Source organism: Mauremys mutica, chromosome 6 (assembly GCF_020497125.1).
Source record: "Mauremys mutica isolate MM-2020 ecotype Southern chromosome 6, ASM2049712v1, whole genome shotgun sequence".
Taxonomy (NCBI): Eukaryota; Metazoa; Chordata; order Testudines; family Geoemydidae; genus Mauremys; species Mauremys mutica.
In genome coordinates, this window is record NC_059077.1 from 12,234,094 (window position 1) to 12,258,994 (window position 24,901).

A 24,901-nucleotide genomic window follows, 5' to 3' on the forward strand; every position below is an offset into this window, starting at 1 on the left:
TATGCATAACAACAGGAAAAGTCTAAGATGAGATGAGCTATCATCAGCAGGAGGAAAAATAACTTTTTGAAGTGATAATTAAGATGGCCCATAGAAGGTGTGAGGAGAACTTAACATAGGGAAATAACATGGGGAACAAGCAGGGAGAGCTAGAAGTCCTGGCACAGTCAAGGAATTATGATGTAATTGGAATAACAGAGACTTGGTGGGATAACTCACATGATTGGAGTACTGTCATGGATGGATATAAACTGTTCAGGAAGGACAGGCAGGGCAGAAAAGGTGGGGGAGTTGCGTTGTACGTAAGAGAGCAGTATGACTGCTCAGAGCTCCAGTATGAAACTGCAGAAAAACCTGAGAGTCTCTGGATTAAATTTAGAAGTATGAACAACAAGGGTAATGTCGTGGTGGGAGTCTGCTACAGACCACCGGACCAGGGGGATGAGGTGGACGAGGCTTTCTTCCAGCAACTAACAGAAGTTGCTAGATCACAGGCCCTGGTTCTCATGGGTGACTTTAATCACCCTGATATCTGCTGGGAGAGCAATACAGCAGTGCACAGGCAATCCAGGAAGTTTCTGGAAAGTGTAGGGGACAATTTCCTGGTGCAAGTGCTGGAGGAACCAACTAGGGGAAAAGCTCTTCTTGACCTGTTGCTCACAAACAGGGAAGAAATAGTAGAGGAAGCAATAGTGGATGGGAACCTGGGAGGCAGTGACCATGAGATGGTCGAGTTCAGGATCCTGACACAAGGAAAAAAGGAGAGCAGTAGAACAGAGACCCTGGACTTCAGAAAAGCAGACTTCGATTCCCTCAGGGAACTGATGGGCAAGGTCCCCTGGGAGAATAACATGACGGGGAAAGGAGTTGAGGGAAGCTGGCTGTATTTTAAAGAAACCTTATTGAGGTTGCAGGAACAAACCATCCCGATGTGTAGGAAGAAAAGTAAATATGGCAGGCGACCAGCTTGGCTTAACAGTGAAATCCTTGCTCGTCTTAAACACAAAAAAATAGCTTACAAGAAGTGGAAGATTGGACAAATAACCAGGGAGGAGTATAAAAGTATTGCTCAGGCATGCAGGTGTGAAATTAGGAAGGCCAAATCACGCTTGGAGTTGCAGCTAGCCGGAGATGTTAGGAGTAACAAGAAGGGTTTCTTCAGATATGTTAGCAACAAGAAGAATGTCAAGGAAAGTGTGGGCCCCTTGCTGAATGAGGGAGGGAACCTAGTGACAGAGGATGTGGAGAAAGCTAGTGTACTCAATGCTTTTTTTGCCTCTGTCTTCACAGACAAGGTCAGCTCCCAGACAGCTGCACTCTGCAGCACGGTATGGGGAGGAGGTGACCAGCTCTCTGTGGGGAAAGTAGTAGTTCGGGACTATTTAGAAAAGCTGGATGAGCACAAGTCCATGGGGCCAGATGCGCTGCATCCGAGGGTGCTAAAGGAGTTGGCCGATGAGATTGCAGAGCCATTGGCCATTATCTTTGAAAAATCATGGCGATCTGGGTAGGTCTCGGATGACTGGAAAAAGGCTAATGTAGTGCCCATCTTTAAAAAAGGGAAGAAGGAAGATCCAGGGAACTACAGGCCAGTCAGTCTCACCTCAGTCCCTGGAAAAATCATGTAACAGGTCCTCAAGGAATCAATTCTGAACCACTTAAAGGAGGGGAAAGTGATCAGGAACAGTCAGCATGGATTCACCAAGGGCAAGTCATGCCTGACTAACCTAATTGCCTTCTATGATGAGATAACCGGCTCTGTGGATGAGGGGAAAGCAGTGGATGTACTATTTCTGGACTTTAGCAAAGCTTTTGATAGAGTCTCCCACAGTATTCTTGCCAGCAAGTTAAAGAAGTATGGGCTGGATGAATGGACGGTAAGGTGGATAGAAAACTGGCTAGATGGTCGGGCTCAACGGGTAGTGATCAATGGTTCCATGTCTAGTTGGCAGCCGGTATCAAGTGGGGTGCCCCAAGGGTCGGTGCTGGGGCTGGTTTTATTCAATATCTTCATTAACGATCTGGAGGATGGTGTGGACTGCACCCTTAGCAAGTTTGCAGATGATACTAAACTGGGAGGAGTGGTTGATACGCTGGAGGGTAGGGATAGGATACAGAGGGACCTAGACAAATTAGAGGATTGGGCCAAAAGAAATATGATGAGGTTCAACAAGGACAAGTGCAGAGTCCTGCACTTAGGACGGAAGAATCCCATGCACTGCTACAGACTAGGGACCGAATGGCTGGGCAGCAGTTCTGCAGAAAAGGACCTAGGGGTTACGGTGGACGAAAAGCTGAATATGAGTCAACAGTGTGCCCTTGTTGCCAAGAAGGCTAATGGCATTTTGGGTTGTATAAGTAGGGGCATTTCCAGCAGATCGAGGGATGTGATCATTCCCCTCTACTCAGCACTGGTGAGGCCTCATCTGGAGTACTGTGTCCAGTTTTGGGCCCCACACTACAAGAAGGATGTGGACAAATTGGAGAGAGTCCAGCGGAGGGCAACAAAAATGATTAGGGGGCTGGAACATATGACTTATGAGGAGAGGCTGAGGGAACTGGGATTGTTTAGCCTGCAGAAGAGAAGAATGAGGGGGGATTTGATAGCTGCTTTCAACTACCTGAAATGGGGTTCCAAAGAGGATGGATCTAGACTGTTCTCAGTGGTAGAAGATGACAGAACAAGGAATAATGGTCTCAAGTTGCAGAGGGGGAGGTTTAGGTTGGATATTAGGAAAAACTTTTTCACTAGTAGGGTGGTGAAGAACTGGAATGAGTTACCTAGGGAGGTGGTGGAATCTCCTTCCTTAGAGGTTTTTAAGGTCAGGCTTGACAAAGCCCTGGCTGGGATGATTTAGTTGGGTTTGGCCCTGCTTTGAGCAGGGGGTTGGACTAGATGACCTCCTGAGGTCCCTTCCAAGCCTGAGATTCTATGATTCAATTAGTGTAATGACCCAACCATTCCCAGTCTCTGTTTAGGCCAGAGTTCATTGTATCTAATTTGCATATTAATTCGAGTTCAGCAGTTTCTCTTTGGAGTCTGTTTTTGAAGTTTTTTTGTTGCAAAATTGCTACCTTCAAGTCTGTCACTGAGTGGTTAGAGAGGTTGAAGTGTTCTCCCACTGGTTTTTGAATGTTATGATTCCTGATGTCAGATTTGTGTCCATTTATTCTTTTGCGTAGAGACTGTCTGGTTTGGCCAATGTACATGGCAGAGGGGCAGCCTAAACCTGCTCTTCCTAATCGCCCTTTTGTTGCATCACCCTAATGTGTAACCATTTCTCAAGATCTTTTCAAATACTAGAAGTTATCATGTCCCTTCCCCCTCCTCTGTCCGTTTAGCAGATGTTCAGCCAAGCTAGATGGAAACACACCCCTTCCTTCTTATCTGAGTGCTTTTCCTCTGGGTGAATGGCACTCCCACCGTGTAGTGCAGCTAGTGCAACAACCAGCTGTTTCCTCAGGCAGTTGGAAAAGCAAGCAGTCTCCTTCAAGGCTGCCCAACCTCTCCCAACTCACCAGTATGCACTAAAAAGAATATGCACTGCAAGACAAACCCAAGAAAGAAACCAACAGGACTCCACTGGCCATCACATACAGTCCCCAGCTAAAACCCCTCCAACGCATCATCAGGAATCTACAACCCATCCTGGACAATGATCCCACACTTTCACAGGCCTTGGGTGGCAGGCCAGTCCTCGCCCACAGACAACCTGCCAACCTGAAGCATATTCTCACCAGCAACTGCACACCGCACCAGAGTAACTCTAGCTCAGGAACCAATCCATGCAACAAACCTCGATGCCAACTCTGCCCACATATCTACACCAGCAACACCATCACAGGACCTAACCAGATCAGCCACACCATCACCGGTTCATTCACCTGCACGTCCACCAATGTAATATATGCCAGCAATGCCCCTCTGCTATGTACATCGGCCAAACTGGACAGTCTCTAAGGAAAAGGATAAATGGACACAAATCAGACATTAGGAATGGCAATATACAAAAACCTGTAGGAGAACACTTCAACCTCCCTGGCCACACAATAGCAGATCTTAAGGTGGCCATCCTGCAGCAAAAAAACTTTAGGACAAGACTTCAAAGAGAAACTGCTGCGCTCCAGTTCATCTGCAAATTTGACACCATCAACTCAGGATTAAACAAAGACTGTGAATGGCTTGCCAATTACAGAACCAGTTTCTCCTCCCTTGGTTTTCACACCTCAACTGCTAGAACAGGGCCTCATCCTCCCTGATTGATCTAAACTCGTTATCTCTAGCTTGCTTCTTGCTTGCTTATATATACCTGCCCCTGGAAATTTCCACTACTTGCATCCGAAGAAGTGGGTATTCACCCACGAAAGTTCATGCTGCAAAACGTCTGTTAGTCTATAAGGTGCCACAGGATTCTTTGCTGCTTAAAAAGAGATGCAGGTTTTAACTTTCCTTGGAGCACTCACTGGTAGTAGATGACTTTTCTTGAGAACTTATCACCAGAGCACCTGACTGCTTTTTTGGTGGGGTATCTATTTTAGGTATTTTTTGTGGTTCTCTACACCTAACACCTCTTCACTAAATTATGCTAAAGATTTAGTGTTTTCCACTTCAATGTGGTGTCTGGCACAGTATGTAAAACAGCTTTTAAAACATCCTTATTGTTTGTTTGGTGAACCACTCAAGTGAATGTCCAGTGAATGATACAGAAAAGTTGTTCTTTAAACAGTATACACCTGCAGATCTTTTCATGAATGTTTTTCTAAAAGATTCTCTGATAGTGTTTGTTTACAGGAGATGCATTTCAGGAGAGTCCATTGCCAATTCTGTATTTTTCAGACTGTATTTTATGTTCTCAGGGGGCATCTGTATTTTAAATATCTGAATTTTGTAACTTGAAATTGATAACTACAATAGTATTATCATTAACAACAACTACTACCTCTTGTATTTAGCATCATGTTTCCTCTCAAATCCTTTCCCAATGAATTCAGTTCTAAGGACAAGGTACCCTTTCGACCAAAATTTTCATCATCCGCATAGCAGATACACAGAGATAATAGCAGTAAAAGTTTGTCCACACTTCCAACCCCTCTGCTTTGACTCTGTTGGAAAGAGACCATCTCTGTGGGCAAGAGAGTAGTTCCGTTTTCATGTCCATTCTCTCTGCTGATACTAATAAGGGCCAATTGTGATGATGGTTTTTATGATGCGGCCAGTGGGAGTTAAAGACAGAGATCACCAACTCACTTCCTAAACCACCAGACAGCCTCACGTGGAAAAAGCCTCTGCTGACCTTGGCTGGATTTCACTGATAGGCAAGAAGTAGCAGAATGTATCCTGTTCTCCAACCCTTTCACTCATCAGTCACCAGAAAAACTATTTATACTGTAACTGCCTGTTAGTCTGTGACAGTGAACAGAACATTTGGCATGTCCTGGAAGAGTGCCTTTTGCCATAACACGCCCCTCTCCAGCAGCCTCCTAGGGGAAGTCCTGTCCAGCAAGACAATGTCATAGGGCCCTGGGATGGAATCCTAGCAGGGGTTTCAGAGTCCCACCTAAGAGGGCCTCACTGATCAGGTACTGGCAGTCAGCTTGTAGAGGGGCTAGGCTAGTTTCATGTGAGAGATAAATTTGTTTTCTAGAATCAGGGAGAGAGCACTCTGCTGACAGAAGAGCGACTTTTATTCATTGCTTTTTGTACATGTTGGAGTTTAAGGGTTTAAGCTGCATGAAGAAGGGACTGATGGTTTGTGCTGATATTTTTTTATTGCACGATTTCCCGTTCCCCTTCCCCGGCTTTTAAAAAATAAACCTGAAACACCACAGAAGATTTTATTCTGCTTAACCTGTGACTCTTGATTTATTGACAGTAATGTTTCCTTTTCTGAGTGATGGGTTAGCTTGGGCTTATGACTATGGCACTGCTAATTCCTTGTCTAGTGATTTTCATGCATTCATTGCTTGTGCTGGAAGTTGCATTCAAAAAATAGTTCTTAGAGTAAATGGCTTAATCTTAAGAAAAGGTACAAGGAAAACAATTGTAAATTTCCTTCTTGCTACTTCAGTAACAGACTTGAAGGAACTTACTTTTCTCTAGGATAAGCCATAGTTTGGCCTTCATTTGGCTTTACCTCAGGGTTGGTCAGGAGCAGTCTGCCTCTTAAGGCACTTCTGAAGTACTACAGGTAAAGAATCTAATTATTTCTAGAGTTACAAAGCTCTCATAACAGTAATTGGGTATGACCTTTTGTGCGACAGCCCTATGACTTGAGTCATTCAAAACAAGATTGAACAAATCACTTCAATATACAGTATCAACTAGTCCTGCAGTAGGAGGGGGTTGCATGAGATGATCTAATAGATTCTCAGATTCATTGATTATTTGTGGTTAGTGTGATGGGAAGTATCTTTCAGCATTGGTTTCCTGAGTTATTTAGGCTCAGGTTGTGTTTGCATTTTTTCTTCTATGCAGGTCATCTGGATCCAGGTTTCCTAGCAAGTGAGAGAACCTCTTCTGGCAATGCACAGATCAATGAAGAAATTAATATTGCCTCTTCTGACAGTGAAGTAGAGATTGTGGGAGTTCAAGAACATGCAAGGTACTTATTCTATTTTTTCTTTAAATAGCCAAAATAAATGAAAAAGGAAAATGCTGCCTAACTTCTGATGTTACATTTCTTCAGCCATGACCAGTGCCAAACATGCAAAATATATACTGTTTTATTTAGGTTCTTATGCTCTACCTATCATTGGGATATCAGAGTTGCCTATCTTTTTTAGCCTATTCATGTTTTCAGATGTACACAGATTACGCATGTGATTTCTATATCAAATATATTGATACACTAGGTATACTTGATACTGATGTCACATGCTTAATCCATGTGCAACTGAACACACTAATAGGCTTACAAAAAATAGGTGTTTTTAAGGACTTCCACCATGTATGTACACAGTGCCCTTAAAAATGTGCACTTACTGCATTTCAGTATTGAAATGGTTTCTTGGATATTTGATTTAATTCCCCATTTTAAGAACATTGACCATTAAATACTTGCATGGTCAATGTGCTAGATGTCAGGATGCTCACTATGACACTGCATTTCATATTCACCATAGTGATATGATTATGATATGGTTATAATATAATTATGATGCATCTTGTACAAAATATGTCATGAGGGGTCAATGGAAAAGTTTATGGTTTGCTGAATATGACTTTCCTATTTGTATGCATGTATCATTTTTGTATCTGGAGTTGACCGTGCATCTGTATTTCAAATGTGTTTGCTCCTGGGTAACACCCCCAAAGTTTGGTTACATCCAGTCTAGCTAGCACATTGCGAAGGGGCCATCCAAGGTAATGGCTCATCAGCGAAGATGGTGAGCCATGGGAAAAGCTTGGCCTCACCTGATAAGCTTTCCTGTGGATGCTTCAGTCAAAATATAGGTAATGGCTGCCACTACTCATCCAAGCATGCAAGGGCATGTGATTAAATCATGTGATACTGAACTTCATCTCATTGCTTGTACTTTGGGGCTTGGCTTGAAACAAAAGTTTCCTCCACATGGAAGAAGCTATAAAAGGGGAAGGTGGCATGACCACTAGGCCTCCCTCCCCCTACAAGACAACATCTACAAACACCTGAGGAACAAAGACTGAACTGGGGAAGGGGGTCCCAGGCGGGAAAGAAGGAAGCCTGCCTGTGTATGGAAGCTTGGTGAACTGTTTATACTATCTAACAGGGTGAGATTCAAATCCTATCCAGTTTAGACAACTTAGACTGCATTTTTGTTTTATTTCTTATGGTAATCTACTGTACATTATTCCTTATAATCACTTAAATCTACCTTTTGGTAGTTAATAAATTTGTTTTATATTTTTACCTAAAACAGTGTGTTTTGCTGGAAGTGCTTGGGGAATCTCAGGTATTATGAAGTAATTAACAGATTGAGGCCCACATAGAGACGTTCCTGTATTCTGGGAAGCTAAATTGGGAAAACAAATCAGTTGTTGTTGTCCACACAAAGCTACGTTTGGAACATGCATAGCTCTGCTGTCTGATGTTGGGGGTGGGGCGGTAGAATCCTGGCTCCACCTACTCTTCACCCTTTTTGCTCCTTCACCACTTATGCACTGGTGGGAGGAGGGACGTATGACGTATGCAGTACCCAAGATCTCAGTCCTTTGTAGTCATGCAGGAGGCCTTACTCGGTGTGACGCCGTAGGACTGAGGCACAACCTAGCCCTGTGGGATTGGGGGATGATGACAGACGGATGACATTTTGTGTGCAGGTTGAGCCTTATCTTATGGAATATTGATAATTCTTTTAAAGACGATCTCACTTGGAATACATCAGGGGTTCTCAAACTGGGGGTCGGGATCCCTCAGGGGGTCATGAGGTTGTTACCTAGGGGATCACGAACTGTCAACCTCCACCCCAAACCCCGCTTTGCCTCTAGCATTTATAATGGTGTTAAATATATTTAAGTGTTTTTAATTTATAAGGGGGGGTCACACTCAGAGGCTTGCTATGTGAAAGGGGTCACCAGTAAAAACATTTGAGAGCCATTGGAATACATGGTTTCTATATACTGCAGACCTACTATTTAGAAGACCTTTCTCCTCCATTGTAAATTAAATTTATTTGTCCTCCACTACTTGTTTGTGTAAATGCTAACACAAATTACATTCATTTTTCATCCCTTTCTCTTTTTTTAACTTTCTAAGTTGTTTGCCTCAGTAATACTTAAAATGCAAACCTTTCTAAATTCAATGCACAATTGCTAGTGGAAAGTTAGTTTTAGTGGACATAGGCTTGCTAATGTGGAAATACTTCCTGCACTTCAGAAAGGAAGGAGAGAGGATGTTGTTTTTCCAGCATGTTTTTCTTAAGTCATCCTCAGCTGTGTTTTCCTTTGTGGTTATAACTATTTTGCCGTCTTTGGGGAGACCATCTCTCATCAGTTCTGTTTGAAACTTGCACCTTTTGGTTGGTTGTTTCCTATTTAGAATTTTATTTCCCTTGCAGGTCTAGGCTTGCCGTTATGAAGTATTGATGGGCTTCTGGCAGGGTTGTCATGTTGAAAAGGTTTTAGGTTTTTGATCAGTATTTTTTTGCATGCTTAGTTTGTATGATTGGATTCAGTTCTGTTGTTCGCACTACATTTCTCTGCGTCATACTCTGTAGTGTTGCTGGATTGGTGTGGGCTGTGAAACTTGAATTTCTTCTTCGAGTGATTGCTCCTATGCATCCAAGTCAGGTGTGTGCGCCGTGCGTGCACGGCTCTCCGGAACAAGTTTACCCTAGCAACTCCGGCGGGCCAGCTGGCGCCCCCTGGAGTGGCGCCACTATGGCGCCTGTTATATACCCCAGCCGGCCCGTCCGCTCCTCAGTTCCTTCTTACCGCCCGTGACGGCCAGTTGGAACTGTGGAGTGCTCTCTGTCCTCCACAACCCTAGCTCTCGCTACTTTTTTGTGTATATAGTTTGTTTAGTGATTAGTATAGATAGTTAGTTTTTAGGATAAGGTTAAGGGGGGTTTCCCCTCCCTTTCCTCCCCCGGTGCGGGCTCATGCCCAAGGCACCGGGCTTTAAGCCCTGTGCATCTTGCCAGCGGCCTATGCCAGTAGGGGATCCGCACGACTCCTGCCTCCGTTGCCTCTGCGAGAGTCACAGGGCAGATAAGTGCCCTATCTGTTCCTCTTTCAAACCCCGGACGCGTAAGGAGCGGGACATAAGATTAAAGCAGCTCCTCATGGAGGCTTCGCTCCAGCCCCCGGCACCATCCGCGCCGGCGCCGCAGGCTTCCTCGGTACGGAGCGCACCGCCGGCCCCGGGCCGTTCCGGCACCGAGACTCCGCGACCTCAGCCACCGGCACCGAAGGCCCGGCACCGCTCCCTCTCGCCATTAAGGAAGCGCAAGCCGGCGAAAGCGGGTACCAAGTCCCACGCTGAGGGCCCAGCAGCCAAGACAATTGCGCCACCTGCGGTCCCCGCTGTGGCTGTGCACAGGACGTGCACCGGGCCGTTGACTCTGGCGCCGCAAGGGCCGTCGAGTCCGGCACCGTCATGCTCCCCGGCACGGACCGCGGTTGAGCTCCGGCTGCCATCTACGCCGGAGACATTCTCCTCGGCGCGCGAGCTTATACAGCTCATAGAGGCACCGAGCCTCCGGCACCGCCGGTGCGGGCTGTCGTTTCGGCGGGAAAGCCGGCAATGATGATACGGCCCCCCTCTCCGGACAGACGGCATGGACGGTGCTCCCGGTCCCGGTCACATTCCCGGTCCCGCCGCAAGTCACCGTCCCGTCGCTCGAGATCTCGGCACCACTTGCCATCGTGGTACCGGTCGCCGTCCCGACGCCGGTCGCAGTCCCGGTACCGTTCGACATCGATGTACCGGTCGCACTCCTGGCGTCGCTCCAGGTCCCGATCGCCTTCGCGTCGGCACCGACGGAGATCTGTGTCCCGGCACCGTTCCCGGCACCGCGACTCGCGTAGCCGCTCCCGGCGCCGCAGGTCCGGATCCCGGTCGAGCTCCCGGCACCGGTCGAGCTCCCGGCACCGCAGCGAACGTTGGTCTCGGTCACCATCCCGGTACCGTGCAGACCGGCACCGATCCTCGGCACCGTCCGGGGACAGACTGCCTCATTCGACGGCGCAATCCGTCAGCGCCTCGGCACCTCCATGGCCATCCCGCCCCGCGTCGGTTGCTTCCGGGGCAGACAGCAACGGGCACCTGCCACCTACCCCACAAGGCCAACCTCAGGGGGCACAGCAGTGGGGCTTCTGGGTTCCCTGGAGCCAGTACGAGACTCAGGGGGTGCCCTTCCCTCCGAGAGCCCCTGCCTCCGAGCGCAGGGTACCAGAGGCGACCGTCAGCCGACCGGCCCCTTCGCCACCGGGCGCGGTTTCCATACTGCCTGGCCCCCAGAGGCACACGCAGCCCGACCCAGCCGACGAGCAGTCAGCAGGTCCATCGACGGAGGCTGTCGTCCAGGGCTTGTCCTCGTCGTCCTCACCTGACGAGGCGGTGGCCGGAGCATCTGCCAAGGATCCTCCGCCGATAGACTTAAGGGCGCACCAAGACCTGCTTCGCCGCGTGGCGACGGCCATGGCTCTCCCTGTGGCAGAGGTCCAGGAGGACGAGGACCCTATAACCAATGTCGTTGGAGCGGAGGCTCCAGTGCGCGTGGCATTACCGTTCGTTCGGACGATACAGAAGAACACCACCACGCTCTGGCAGACACCTGTGTCCATCCCTCCTACGGCCCGTGGGGTTGAGCGCAAGTACTCAGTCCCCCCCACGGGCTACGAGTATCTGTATACTCGCCCAACCCCGGACTCGTTGGTCGTCCAGTCGGTCAACGACAGGGAGAGGAATGGTCAACCCGCCCCTGCGCCAAAGTCAAAGGACGCACGGCGAATGGACCTGTTAGGCCGCAAGGTCTACTCGGCTGGCGGCCTGCAACTTCGCATCGCCAACCAGATGGTCCTCCTCGCCAGGTATGTGTATGACATCATGGCGTCCCTGGCAAAATTTACAGAGCTCCTACCAACAGCCTCCCGCCAGGAGTTCTCTGCGTTGTTGGAGGAGGGGAAGAAATCGTCCAGGTCCTCCATCCAGGCCGCCCTTGACTCTGCGGACTCGGGAGCTCGGACCTTGGCCTCAGGGGTGACGATGCGGCGCATCTCCTGGCTGCAGTCCTCCACCTTGCCACCGGAGGTGCAGTATACGTTGCAGGACCTGCCCTTTGACACCCAGGGTCTTTTCTCCGAGAAAACTGATTCCCGGATCCAGACCGTGAAGGACGGTCGCATCGCCATCCGCACCCTCGGGATGCACACGCCGGCTCCACAGCGCAGGTCCTTCCGGCGGCAACCCTCTCGGTCTTTCCCTCAACAACGATACCGTCCGTACAACAGCAGGTGACCAGGCCCGAATCGCCGTCGACCATCCGGCAGCAGGCGCAGCCAGACCCAGGCCCCTTCCAAGGCCCCTCAGGGGTCCAAGCAGGCCTTTTGATGGGACGCCCGAGGACGGCCCATCACTCTCCCTACCGGATCCTACCCTTCTCTTCTACAACCGCCTCTCCTATTTCTTTTTGGCGTGGTCCCAAATAACAATGGACAACTGGGTGCTTCAAACAGTCCAGTCGGGATACCGCCTTCAATTTGTTTCGCCCCCACCTTCCCACCCACCCTCCCTGTCCCTCTTCAGGGACCCCTCTCACGAGCAATTCCTCTTACAAGAGGTCCAGACTCTGTTGAGCGTGGGTGCCATAGAGGCAGTGCCTCACAACAGGCGGGGCAGGGGATTCTATTCCCGTTATTTTCTCATCCCCAAAGCGAGCTGAACAAATACCTGCTCAAGCCCAAGTTTCGCATGGTCACCCTGGGGACCATCATTCCCTCTCTGGATCCGGGAGACTGGTTTGCCGCCCTCGACATGAAGGACGCCTACTTCCATGTCGCGATCTATCCTCCTCATCGACGTTACCTCCGGTTTGTGGTCAACAACGCCCACTACCAGTTCGCCGTGTTACCATTCGGGCTCTCTACCGCACCGAGGGTGTTTACCAAATGCATGGCAGTGGTTGCCGCAGCCCTCCGCCGTCGTCATATACACGTCTACCCGCGGACAGTCTCGACAGCTGGTAATGGGCCAGATGACAGAAATCCTGTCCCTCTTTCAGCGACTCGGTCTTCTCATCAACGCCGAGAAGTCCACCTTGATTCCATCGCAGCGGCTGGAGTTCATTGGAGCGGTCCTCGACTCCTCGTTGGCCCGCGCCTGCCTACCGCGATCTCAGCACCAGACGATGGTCTCCATCATCCGGGACCTAGTCACCTTCCCGACCACGACGGTGCGATCCTGCCTCCGCCTCCTGGGCCACATGGCATCGTGTACGTATGTCACCGCGTATGCGCGGCTCCACCTCCGCCCTTTCCAGTCTTGGCTCGCGTCGGTGTACCGGCCGCATCGAGATCCCATCGACATGGTGATCACGATCACCAAGCCGACCCTCGAGTCCCTCCGCTGGTGGCTCGACCCGGTGGTCGTGTGTGCGGGAGTCCCGTTTCACCCTCCTCGTCCATCCGCCACTCTGACCACAGATGCCTTAGCGCTCGGCTGGGGAGCTCACCTGGGCGACCTACACACCCAAGGCCTTTGGTCACCCCAAGAGCTCGCCATACACATCAACGTCCGCGAGCTGCGAGCGATCCGTTTGGCGTGTCACACCTTCCGCACCCGCCTGCAAGGCCGCTGTGTGACAGTGTTCACGGACAACACCACGGCAATGTTCTACGTGAACAAGCAGGGCGGAGCCCGCTCCTCCCTCCTCTGCAAAGAAGCGATGCTCCTGTGGGACTTCTGCGTGACCTACTCCATTCACCTGGAAGCGTCCTTTCTTCCGGGAGTGCAGAACACGCTGGCCGACCATCTCAGCAGGTCGTTCCTCTCCCACGAGTGGTCTCTCCATCCCGACGTCGTGCACACAATCTTCCGGAGGTGGGGGTTTCCCCGGATAGACCTATTCGCCTCCAAGGCGAACAGGAAGTGCCACCTGTTTTGCTCGTTCCGGGGTCACTCGCCGGGCTCCCTGTCGGACGCCTTCCTGTATCCCTGGAAGGATCACCTCCTCTACGCCTTCCCTCCGTTCCCGCTCGTGCACCGAGTGCTACAGAAGCTGCGGAGGGACAGAGCCAACGTCATACTCGTAGCTCCGGCCTGGCCGAGGCAGCATTGGTACACCCTGCTGCTAGAGCTCTCCGTTCGGGATCCCATCCCCCTTCCGTTGTGGCCGGACCTCATCACACAGGACTTCGGCAGACTCCGCCATCCGAACCTGCAGTCCCTCCATCTTACAGCCTGGTACCTGCGTGGTTGACCCACGCAGAGCGGGGCTGTTCGGCGGCAGTACAGCACGTCCTGCTAGAGAGCAGAAAGCCTTCCACTCGCTCCACCTACCTTGCAAAATGGAAGCGATTCGCACTCTGGTGTGACCAACGAGGTCTCAATCCATTCGTAGTCCCTGTCCCTACCATCCTGGACTACCTCTGGTACCTTAAGGAGCAAGGTCTTGCGGTCTCCTCCCTGAGGGTACACCTGGCAGCAGTGTCCGCCTTTCGTCCATCTGTGGAAGGTCGGTCCATCTTCTCCAACCAGATGGTTTCCCGCTTCCTTAAAGGCCTGGATCACTTGTATCCGCCGGTGCGGCGTCCTGCCCCGACCTGGGATTTGAACCTCGTGCTGGCCAAGCTGATGGGTCCCCCCCTTCGAGCCTCTAGCCACGTGCTCTCTGCTCTACCTCTCCTGGAAGACAGCCTTCCTCGTCGCAATTACATCAGCGAGACGAGTCTCTGAGCTCCGTGCTCTAACGGTTGCTCCACCATACACCGTCTTCCACGGAGACAAGGTGCAGCTTCGGCCACACCCGGCCTTCCTCCCTAAGGTGGTGTCGGCCTTCCACCTCAACCAGGAGATCTTCCTCCCGGTCTTTTTCCCGAAGCCGCATGCCTCACCTCGTGAGCAACAGCTTCACACCCTGGACGTCCGCAGGGCCCTCGCTTTTTACATCGAGCGGACGAAGCCCTTCCGACGTTCGACCCAGCTGTTTATAGCAGTCGCCGACCGCATGAAGAGCGAGCCGGTCTACTCGCAACGAATTTCCTCATGGGTTACGGCATGTATTCGGACGTGCTACGAGCTGGCTCGCGTGCCACCATGCCGACTCACTGCTCACTCGACGAGAGCGCATGCCTCGTCGGCCGCCTTCCTGGCTCATGTCCCCATCCAGGACATCTGTAGAGCGGCTACCTGGTCTTCTGTCCACACCTTCGCCTCCCACTACGCGTTGGTGCAGCAATCACGAGACGATGCAGCCTTCGGCTCCGCAGTATTACACTCCGCGACGTCTCACTCCGACCCCACCGCCTAGGTAAGGCTTGGGATTCACCTGACTGGAATGCATAGGAGCAATCACTCGAAGAAGAAAAGACGGTTACTCACCGTAGTAACTGTTGTTCTTCGAGATGTGTTGCTCCTATCCATTCCAGACCCGCCCTCCTTCCCCACTGTCGGAGTAGCCGGCAAGAAGGAACTGAGGAGCAGACGGGCCGGCTGGGGTATATAACAGGCGCCATAGCGGCGCCACTCCAGGGGGCGCCAGCCGGCCCGCCGGAGTTGCTAGGGTAAAAATGTTCCGGAGAGCCGTGCGCGCGCGCGGCGCGCACACCTGACTGGAATGGATAGGAGCAACACATCTCGAAGAACAACAGTTACTACGGTGAGTAACCGTCTTTTGTCTTTCATTTGTGGTAGTTTAGATTCTAGTGATTTGATTACGTTTTTCATTATTAGAAACTCTTTGGCATTTACTTAGAGCACTGAATCCTTTTGGTAGTTATGTGCTGTTTTTTGTTTAATTTTGTTGAATGGATTTCCTACCATGCATGTATTTAAAAAATAAATCCTCCTCTGTTTCTCCTTTTCTGTTTTGGTTTTGTTACATTTACTTCATGATGTATTCACCTTATGCTCAGGTTGTCAAGCATGTTTCTTGAGCTAATATTTGATTGAACCTTCTGCAATTAGCAGAAGTGTGTGATTTGTTCAAGGATATGAATTTTTGTTAGGAATCATTTCCACGTAGTAATCTATAGCTAGATTTTTGTTATCTTCAGGGTGAAAAGTTACCTTTTAGTTTTGCATAGGTCCCAAAGGCCAGGTCTACATTGGCGCTTAAGTAGATATAAGGTACGTCGCTCTGGAGTGTGAAAAAATCACACACACCCCGAGCAATGTAGCTTACATCGACCTAACACAGTGTCTACACCACGCTATATCAATGTGAGATGCTCTCCTGCTGACTTACCTTCCGCCTCTTGGAGAGGTGAAGTACTGAAGTTGACGGGAGAACACTTGCCCTTTGACTCATTGTGTCTTCACCAGACCCACTAAATTGACACCGCTGCATCAGTTGCAGCAGCGCCGATTTAGCACTCAGTATAGACAAGCCCAGGGGACTGTCATTTTACACTGGAACGATGCACCATAACTATTATGATCTTGCAGACTCAAGCATCATGAGATACTTTCTGCTTTGGCCACTGTCTTGTCTTGTAAATTATTATTAAAGGCATTTCTTAAAAAAAATCCTAGATTTAGCTAGAGCTCCAAACTTCTTCTTATAATGAACCTTTAGTAGATATATAGAACTCCTAAAGATTTGAGAGAACTGATGGAAAAACCACCTTGAGTGCTTAGTCGCATTTTTCAGTAACATAACTACATTAAGTGAGGAGTTATTGTACATATTGTTTTCTAGTACATATATACATTGATACCATCAGTTCAGGCAATAAATTCAATACTGTTCCATGATAATTAGTCCTCCCCAAGTTCAGTATACTGCCATTTGGGGACAAAGTCATATGGCTTTGAAGATGATACCAGTGCACCAAAGAGTGTCCTATACCAGGCCGCTGCCATTGACTCCGGATCATAGTTACTTCAGCGTTAGAGGTCATCATTTGGAGGTTTACAACAAAGTCTGTTTTCTTTGCTTCCTTCACATGGTACAAACACTGGAGCTTGAGAGTCTGCATGTGATTGGCCAGGTGCTTCCCTGAACAAACTGTCGGGACGTAAGACTGCTGCATTGTAGCTGTAAGATAGCTATTGATCCTATATTAGTATGATGGTGGTTTGCTCAATGAACTTCTGAATTTCAATCTGGGTTCTGCCAAACTGGCCACGTTGCCTGACAAACTCCAAATCAAAATTGTGTGTGTGTATATATATTAAAATTAAATTATTCATTGAGACAAACATACCTATCTTTGACTGATTTCTGCAAAGATTGAACCACCCCAGCTATCATATAGGGACACACCCATTGTAATTAGATTTTAATTCTAATACTGAAATAGCGTGGTACCACAAAGAAAAATGTGTTACTGATTATATTATTATTATTTACACCTTTGCACCAAAAAGATTGTTGTTGCAATAAAAACAAAAGTATGAAAAATCATAACCTAGTCATGTGACACAACAAAAAAATAAATCCAAACAAGTAATCCCAACACACCACAAACCATACCACCAATGGATTAAATATTGCTGTTCAGAGCAGGTCCAGGAAACCTAAGGGTTGAAATTTATTAATTGCCCTGGGTTTACATCCTTGGTTTGTCTATAAAATAAGTTTAATGATTTAGTCAGGAGCTTGCTTTTCTTTAATCTTTAGATCCTAGATTAAAACAGAAATGAGCGAAAAAGAAAAATATTAACACATGCTTTAGTTAGGAAATATAAAGGGGAAATTGCAATTAGATAAATTCAACATTTTATTTTTGTGAATTAGGACCTAAAATAATCATGATTTATATTGTGGTAGCAAAGTTTTCTACCTGTCACTTGTGAGAGGCTTTGATAGTTCCTTAAAAGAATAATTCCTGTGTGAAGCAGAAGGATATGTTGCTGACTTCCTTTACCATCTTGGGTAAGTCTGAAATTGCAGCTTTCTTGATACCTATTTTTGGAATAATAATGCACAACCCATCAGTTAAATTAGGAATATATCTAATACAAACACGCAAGTAACAAAACAGTATAAATACTTAATGCTTGACTATTCCCTAAAGGCGTTACCTCACTCCTTTCCCTACTTTTTCTTATGGAGGATAGGTCTAGCAATGGATAGTAGCCACGATGGGTGGGGATGGTGTCCCTAGCCTCTGTTTGCCAGTAGCTGGGAATGGGCAACAGGAGATGGATCGCTTGATGATTACCTGTTCTGTTCATTCACTCTGGGGCACCTGGCATTGGCCACTGTTGGAAGACAGGAAACTGGGCTAGATGGACCTTTGATCTGAACAAGTGTGGCCATTCTTATGCACTGCTTCCCCCACCACTTACAGGTTAGAGGAGTAGTAAACAGAGTTTGCTTTACCTGGTACATGCACATTTAGACAAGGTTATGTCTAGCATGTCTAAAGGATGCCGAACCTTATCTCTTAATTTATGGGATATATATATTTAATATATATATAATTAGATGTTTTATGGGTCCCTACTTTTTAATATTCTGCCAAATTCAAGTTAGAAGCAATTTTCTTTTCCTACTTCCCCTTTTCCTCCCAAGCAGAGTGCAGAAGTACTCCCCCTTTCAGCAACATGTTAGTTGCTGGTCAAAGCCTGAGTGATTTTGCTGCTGAGGGTTACTTAGAAATTACAAGTTAAAGGCACAGAACCTGTTGTCTTGGTGGATTACAGGGTATGGGCTAAATGCATAGTTACAAGGTCTCTAAAATGAAGCTTTCGGTACTTTCTGGTAAGTCAGGGTTTTTTCCTTGTTCCTTTGATGCTTCTTATTCAACCATTCCTTTATATTACTGTTTGTTTTAGTCTGCTGGGATTTTAACACCCTGCTTTGGTGGAAGTTGGGTTTGTACTTACAGCTGTGCTTACTGTCTTGTTGCTTCTCATTTCTCCATTTGAGTCATTGCCCACTGACAAGCATTAGTAGTTATGTTACATTAGACATATGATCAGATGAACGAACCCACAAGTTAGGGTGATTAAAAAATAGCCTGACTATGTTGCATTAGTATGAAACCTCCTCCATAACCTTTGTTTGTATGCTATGTTTTGGTTGACCACAACCAGACTTCTGAGATGACTCTACCACACTTACCTTCAACTCCTACTTCAAAGAAGCTCAGTTAAATTTGACTAGCTAGCTTCATCCTAACTCTGCACAATAAGCACGTAGCACTGTACAGATGTAGAAGCGTCCCTCCTTAAATAATTAACCCCTGAACCGGTTTGAACAATTACTTGAACAAGTCTCAAGAAAAGCGGAGGGGATGGAGGTTCTGCTCCCTCTGTCTTCCCTCGATGGCTAATGTGCTTTTAGCTAATCGAGAGGTAATTACTCAGTTGGGACCTACAAAGCAGCAAGGGGGAGGCTGCGGGGACTAAAATAAGGTATCCCGGACTGTACAAGTTCTGAGCCGCTATGGCCTCTTGGCACCACCTCAAAGTGTGGGTCATTGGGCCAAATGCAATTGCCATTGTAACTCTTATAGATATCTCAAAATTACAACCAGTTTACAAAGCCCCCTTAACACGTGTATAAAGGAATCGCCTCCTTGCATGATTCTAAACCCAGTGACTAGTCAATAATACCCAGTGAGGAGTGCAATCAGGCTGATGTCCCGCATCACCCACTTGCAGCCTTACACAGTTAGTTTCCATGGGCATCTAATGGTGGGAGAAAAGTGGTTACCCATGAGTGTCCTACATTGCCTCTGGTATGCCAAGTGAATCTGATGGTCAAGAAATCGAGTGCTCCTCTGTTTGATGTGAGTGTGTGTTACTACTGTCCTCCTGGAGGGCATACCCTCCCGCCTCTTGCTAAGAAAAGCAGAAATAGTAGACAAGAGGCAAAGAACTAGAAAAGAGGAACAATAGCTGAGGGGGAAAAGAGGAAGTCCCTGGTGAGTTACAATGAGCGTTTTTGACAGGAACCAAATTGTGACTGAGAGTTTACCTAGATTTTAATTTAGATTTTACCAGAGATGAGTTTACCTATGCCAGGTAGAGAGATTATGGCTGTATGCCCTTGGGGTCCCTGTTCGGGCGCCAATCTGTAGCCTGATCCGATCGATTATGAAGAAGAATGCCCAGTTATCACCTTAAAGTTAGACAGGTTCTTGTCCCAAGATCAAGCCCTGTATTATTAAAATTAGTAATAATTGGGAACCCCAATGTGCACAGGTGCAACACTCACACTATAGGAACTCTTATATTTACAAATAAATAATCTATTAATACACTTATCAAAGTCACACACACTCTAACTCAGTAAGGTAAATAAAGATAATACAGAAAGTAAATCTGAACATCCATACTCACACCATCCCTTGCAGAACAGCCTGAAATGTTAGCCATTATCTTCATCACCATCATCTTCTTCATCTTCACCAGTGGCCATCATTCTGGCCCCTCCCGAGGGCTACATCTCTTCCCCCCCGCCCCCCCCCAACTGACCACATGCTGGGATGCCAATTTTATAATGTTACGCTGATGTTACCATGTCTAATGCATATTCAGTAGGAGTTTTTCCCCTCTTCTTTATTTGTATTTCCTCCCCTTACCAATGTTAGGTTCTATAGGTTAGTATATTTATGATTTTAACTCATCAGGTAGGTCAGTTTGTTGCCATGGCATTCTTGCGGTTGGATGTTCTGTCCAAAACCTTCCAGAAGCTGGTGCATGTTTCTATTGTTGGCTGATGTCATTATAGACCCAATCCCCCCCTACTCTCTACTGCCAGTTCCCCAAAACTAACGAGTTATCTAAATTTATCTATGCCAAAGTTCGTAGGCCTCAATCCTCATGCTAACTGCTGAAGCCAATGTCTTACAAGATACAATCCTGTAGGTTCCTTGCAATACTGTTGAATATAATAAAGCAGAATATAATACAAAGCAGTGAATATAATACAGGTATGCTGGCCCACTGGGCTCCAAAGGAAATAAAGTATAATGGCTTAATTTAAAAAAAAAATTGTACAAAATATAGGTAGATGTCTACTATAATCGCTGTAAGGCACGTATCAGCTCCTCTGTTAATGGGAATCTGGTCTCATACAATTTTTTTTTCATGAAGGTTTCTCCTATTGAAAAATTTCTTCTGTAAAAAGACTAATGGCTGTAATTCCCAGCAGAAAAAATACCCTATTTTCCCCCACTACAATGCAGTTATCTCAACAGTACATGATGCTACACATTATGGAGCATATTCTCCCTGTAATATTGGGAGCCGGGGACGCATGACTTCCTGGGAGCTTCACTCACTTCCCCTGACAGAATTTGATCCTTTGTATTTCAGTAACTGAGTGCAGGGAAATTTCATTCTAGGCTTTACATTGTTTGTGATTTTGTGAGCTCAAGTTCAAGGGTTTACTGTTCAGTGTGTATAAAATCTGTAGTAAGTCATGTTGGCAGGTCTTCATGGACTCCACAAATGGAAAAGGCACGAGCAAATTTTGAAGAGAGACCTGTTAATCGGATGCAAATTAACACCTTGAAATATTGCAACTAAGGATCTTGTATGGGGAGTTGACAGTAGTGTTTATGCTTTTGCTCTTTGTTGCAGATGTGCCCATCCTAGGGGAGGTGTGATTCAGAGTGTCTCTTCCTGGAAGCATGGCTCAGGCTCGCAGTACATTAGCACTCGGCAAACACAGTCATGGACAGCGGTGGCCCCCCAGCAGAATTGGTCTTCACCCCCAGAAGTAGTTGATCTCACTTTGGACGAGGATACCAGACGCAAATATCTACTGTAATGCAATGTCACTGTGTTTTTGCCCCCGATCCCTTCCCCTCTTTATGGCACGGAAGTTCATTGTTTTAGCTTCAGCTTCAGCAGCCTGTGGACTTCAAACTCCTGGAGAATTTCCTTTTCCATCAGAATGCAGTGTCATTTTAATATTGCTTCAAATATTTTACCTTCTCAAAGGAGGATTTTTCCTAGTATGAAAACTTGATAGCACTGAATTTAAATGACACCTACCGTTATGCATTGTGTGTGTTAATCTAAAGAAATAATTGTGAAGACAGATACACGCTCCCATCCTCTCCCACCACTGATATCAAAATTATTTTAATTTACCAGTAAATTTATTGTTTGTAGAAGCTAGTGTTTTTGCTGTGTGAGCATCAGAGACAGTGATCTGATCTTGAGAGGCGTTGAGCCCCCTCCATTGATTTCAGTGGAACTGCAAGTGCTCAGCCCTTCTGAAAATTGGACCAACAGTATTTACCCAATTTGATTTGGTTTCTTCACCAGCAGGACTGTCGTTTTATAGAAAGGCCCATAACATGTGCACTGGACTTTTTAATTAAAGGTTTGTTGTTTTCTATGTAATTTATAGTTTACATTCTGTTCAGTGCTGTGTCTTCTGTCTTTCTTGGCTACAGTGTTTTACTAGTCATTTGCCACAGCATGTTACATTTTTTTTCCAAATAGCAATGACTTAATAGCAGCTGATCAGCACAAAAGCATAAGAAAATAGTAATAAAAAGACCCAGCATCCCTGCCCATTTTAAAGGGATCTGAATCCCTTGCATTATAGGATCCTGCTTTTTATTTTAAACCATGCCTCTCAATCTTCTTCCTTCTGAAAGGTTCCTTTTGTACTTCACCTCTTTCCTTCAGTCATCTTCTCCAAAAACTTACTCTGTCAGGCCCCATTCCAGCACAGCACTTAAGCAGATGTGTAATTTTAAGCACCAGAGTATCCCCATTGAAATCAACGGGGCTACTCAAATGCTTAAATCTGTGAATGTGCTTAAGTACTTTGCAGGATCAGGGCCTACGCTTATCCTTTGGTTTTAAGTAGTTCTGCCCCATTTGCCTATTCTTAGGTCATGTTTTCTATCCTTGTGTTTGAACCTCTCTTAGGGTCTGATCCTGCAAACACTTACCTACCAAAGCTGGGTGTTTACCACAGTGAAATCAATTGGACTAGACACTCTAGTAACCTATAGTAAGTATTGAAGTAGCCCTTAATCACTCACACTGGCTCCTGTTCAAGGTAAAAACCAAAGACTAAACTTCAAAACAAGAGGATGTTCACTTTAAATTTCTATTGTGCAATTGAAATGTGTCCTTTTGTATTCAAAATGCATTTAATGGAATTTTTCTACAGTTCCAACACAGAATTTTTACCAGCTAGGGTTACACAGCAAATAGAAAGGACACCATGAGTCCTGATCTGGTTGATTTGGTGTCAATTTGCAAGAGTGCAGGGTGGCTTCCAAAAATTTGCTGTATGGATAAGAATTTTGCCTTTGGTAGCACAGATTTGTTTAAAAAAAAAAGATTCTAATGTTAATAGTAAACAGTTTGCTTTGCTTCAAAAAGTGGAAAGGTTGTGACTGCACTTTAAAGAGCAACTAGGTAAAGGATTTATGTTCTGTTTTAAAAGATTCTAAAACATTAAACGGTGATCAGCGTGTTGCATGACCATAACCTGTAAGATGTATTTGGTGCTTCTAGTAATTGGTCTCTTTGTTTGGGGGTGGGAGGGAGTGTAGTGAATGGAATCCATACTCATTGCAATAGAGAACTGTCCTGTAATATTGGTACACTATATTAATAGTGACTATTGATCTTTTTTCCTAATTGGTTAATTACATAACTCATCCATCATTTTAGCAGATTAGCACCATGCTGTAGGTTAACTGGGAAAGATGATTTAGTGTGGCTGCTTTTTACTGTTTCATGAAGTTGTCTTTAAAAGATCAGTTTCTAAGAAAGCTGCAGGGACCCATTTGTAGTCCTTCCATTTAAAAAATTGCAAACAGACTTTCTGTTTCTCAGTTTGTATATGATGTGACTTCCATGTATATATAAAAATGACTGCATCCTAACCAAACTTCCTTCAATTGTGCACTGTGTTTGTTTTAAACAAATCATGTATTTTAGTCTGATGCTGGTTTTCTTTTATTTAAAACACTACACATTTCTTTTATTCTTTTAACAAATTTTAAAGGGTAGTGATCTAAAAACCACAATCACTGGATAGCTAGGAAGTATTTCTTCTTTTGTTTTGGGGGATTTTTTTTAAGAGAGCAAAAGGTGCCTGGACAATTTTGCTCTTTTCGACAGGAAAGTGAAATGTTAGCCATTGTATGGCTAAGAACCAATGCACTTGGGGCCTGATCCCAAAGCCCACTGAAGGCAATCGGAGGCTTTCCATTGACTTCACTGAGCACTGTCTTAAGCCCTTTATGGTTCAGCAGTTCTAGCGTTTGAACTTGGAATCTTCTGCAGTGGAGACAAATCATTGCTTAGAATTTAATGTTTAAAATGTGCAACTCTAGTAAAAAAAAATTAAAAAAAATTGGTGGTTCTTGACACTCATTATTTAGTTCTCATTTTCCATCTAGTATTTAATGGTCTTTGGAGGAAAAAAATAATAAGAGTGTTATATAGATATATATATAAAAATAAATATATATATATATATTTTTGGTGCAAGATGAGACCTTCTGTTTTTTGAAACAAGTCTGTAGCATAAAGGTTAAACTATTTTAAGACAAAATAAAATAGAGTGTATTATTTAAACAATATTACCTTGTGTGGGAGTTTTTTTCCACTTCCATTTAATACTGTGATATTTGAAGTGCCTCCAAAATAAAGCCTTTAAGCTCTGAGAGTGGGTTATATACTTTTAGAATTCAGCACTATTCCCTTCTCTGACATTCAGTTTGTCTAGTATGTTAAATATTTTTTCTTCACCACAAAAGCTTTCCTTTATCCAGCATTTCAAAGACTTGGTCCAGCACAACAATTCTGGATTACAGCACTGATGGGATGGGATTTATAGTACTGATAGGACCTAGGTACACCATGGGTACCAGCAAGACAGGTTTCTACAAACTATTCCTACCATGTGCTTTAAGCCTTACCAGCAGGGGCCACCTGTAGGGATGAGAATACCATGTCCAATTCAGTCTCAGTCCTGATACTCAAAGCCTTCCATAGGATTCACCCCAGCTACCTGGGGGTCACACCTCTTCCTCTGTGACCACCCATGTCAGCCATGTTCTATTGGAACCATGAAACTGACCAATAGGGGGAGACTTCTGAATGTGGGAGACAAAACTTCCCCTGGAGTTGGATCTAGACCAGGGACTGGCAACCTCTGGCACGCGGCCTGCCAAGGTAAGCACCCTGGTGGGCCGGGCCAGTTTGTTTACCTGCCGCATCCGCAGGTTTGGCCAATTGCGGTTCGCGGCTCCAGGCCAGTGGGATCCGCAATCGGCTGAACCCTCGGACGCGGCAGGTAAACAAACCGGCTCGGCCGGGCC

At 46.3% G+C, this 24,901-nt stretch overlaps 1 protein-coding gene across 2 annotated transcripts in view; it reads left to right on the top strand.

Annotated features, from left to right (window-relative positions):
* The window catches only part of C6H18orf25 (chromosome 6 C18orf25 homolog), a 72,783-nt gene extending 48,623 nt beyond the window's left edge, over positions 1 to 24,160 (top strand). For both annotated transcript variants that reach the window (XM_045021674.1, XM_045021676.1), the window contains 2 exons: positions 6,476 to 6,602; positions 21,180 to 24,160. In XM_045021674.1, the coding sequence (XP_044877609.1) occupies positions 6,476 to 6,602; positions 21,180 to 21,369 (317 nt within the window). In that variant the 3' untranslated portion in view covers positions 21,370 to 24,160. The remainder of the gene's footprint in view (positions 1 to 6,475; positions 6,603 to 21,179) is intronic.
* The last annotated feature ends 741 nt before the right edge of the window (positions 24,161 to 24,901 follow it).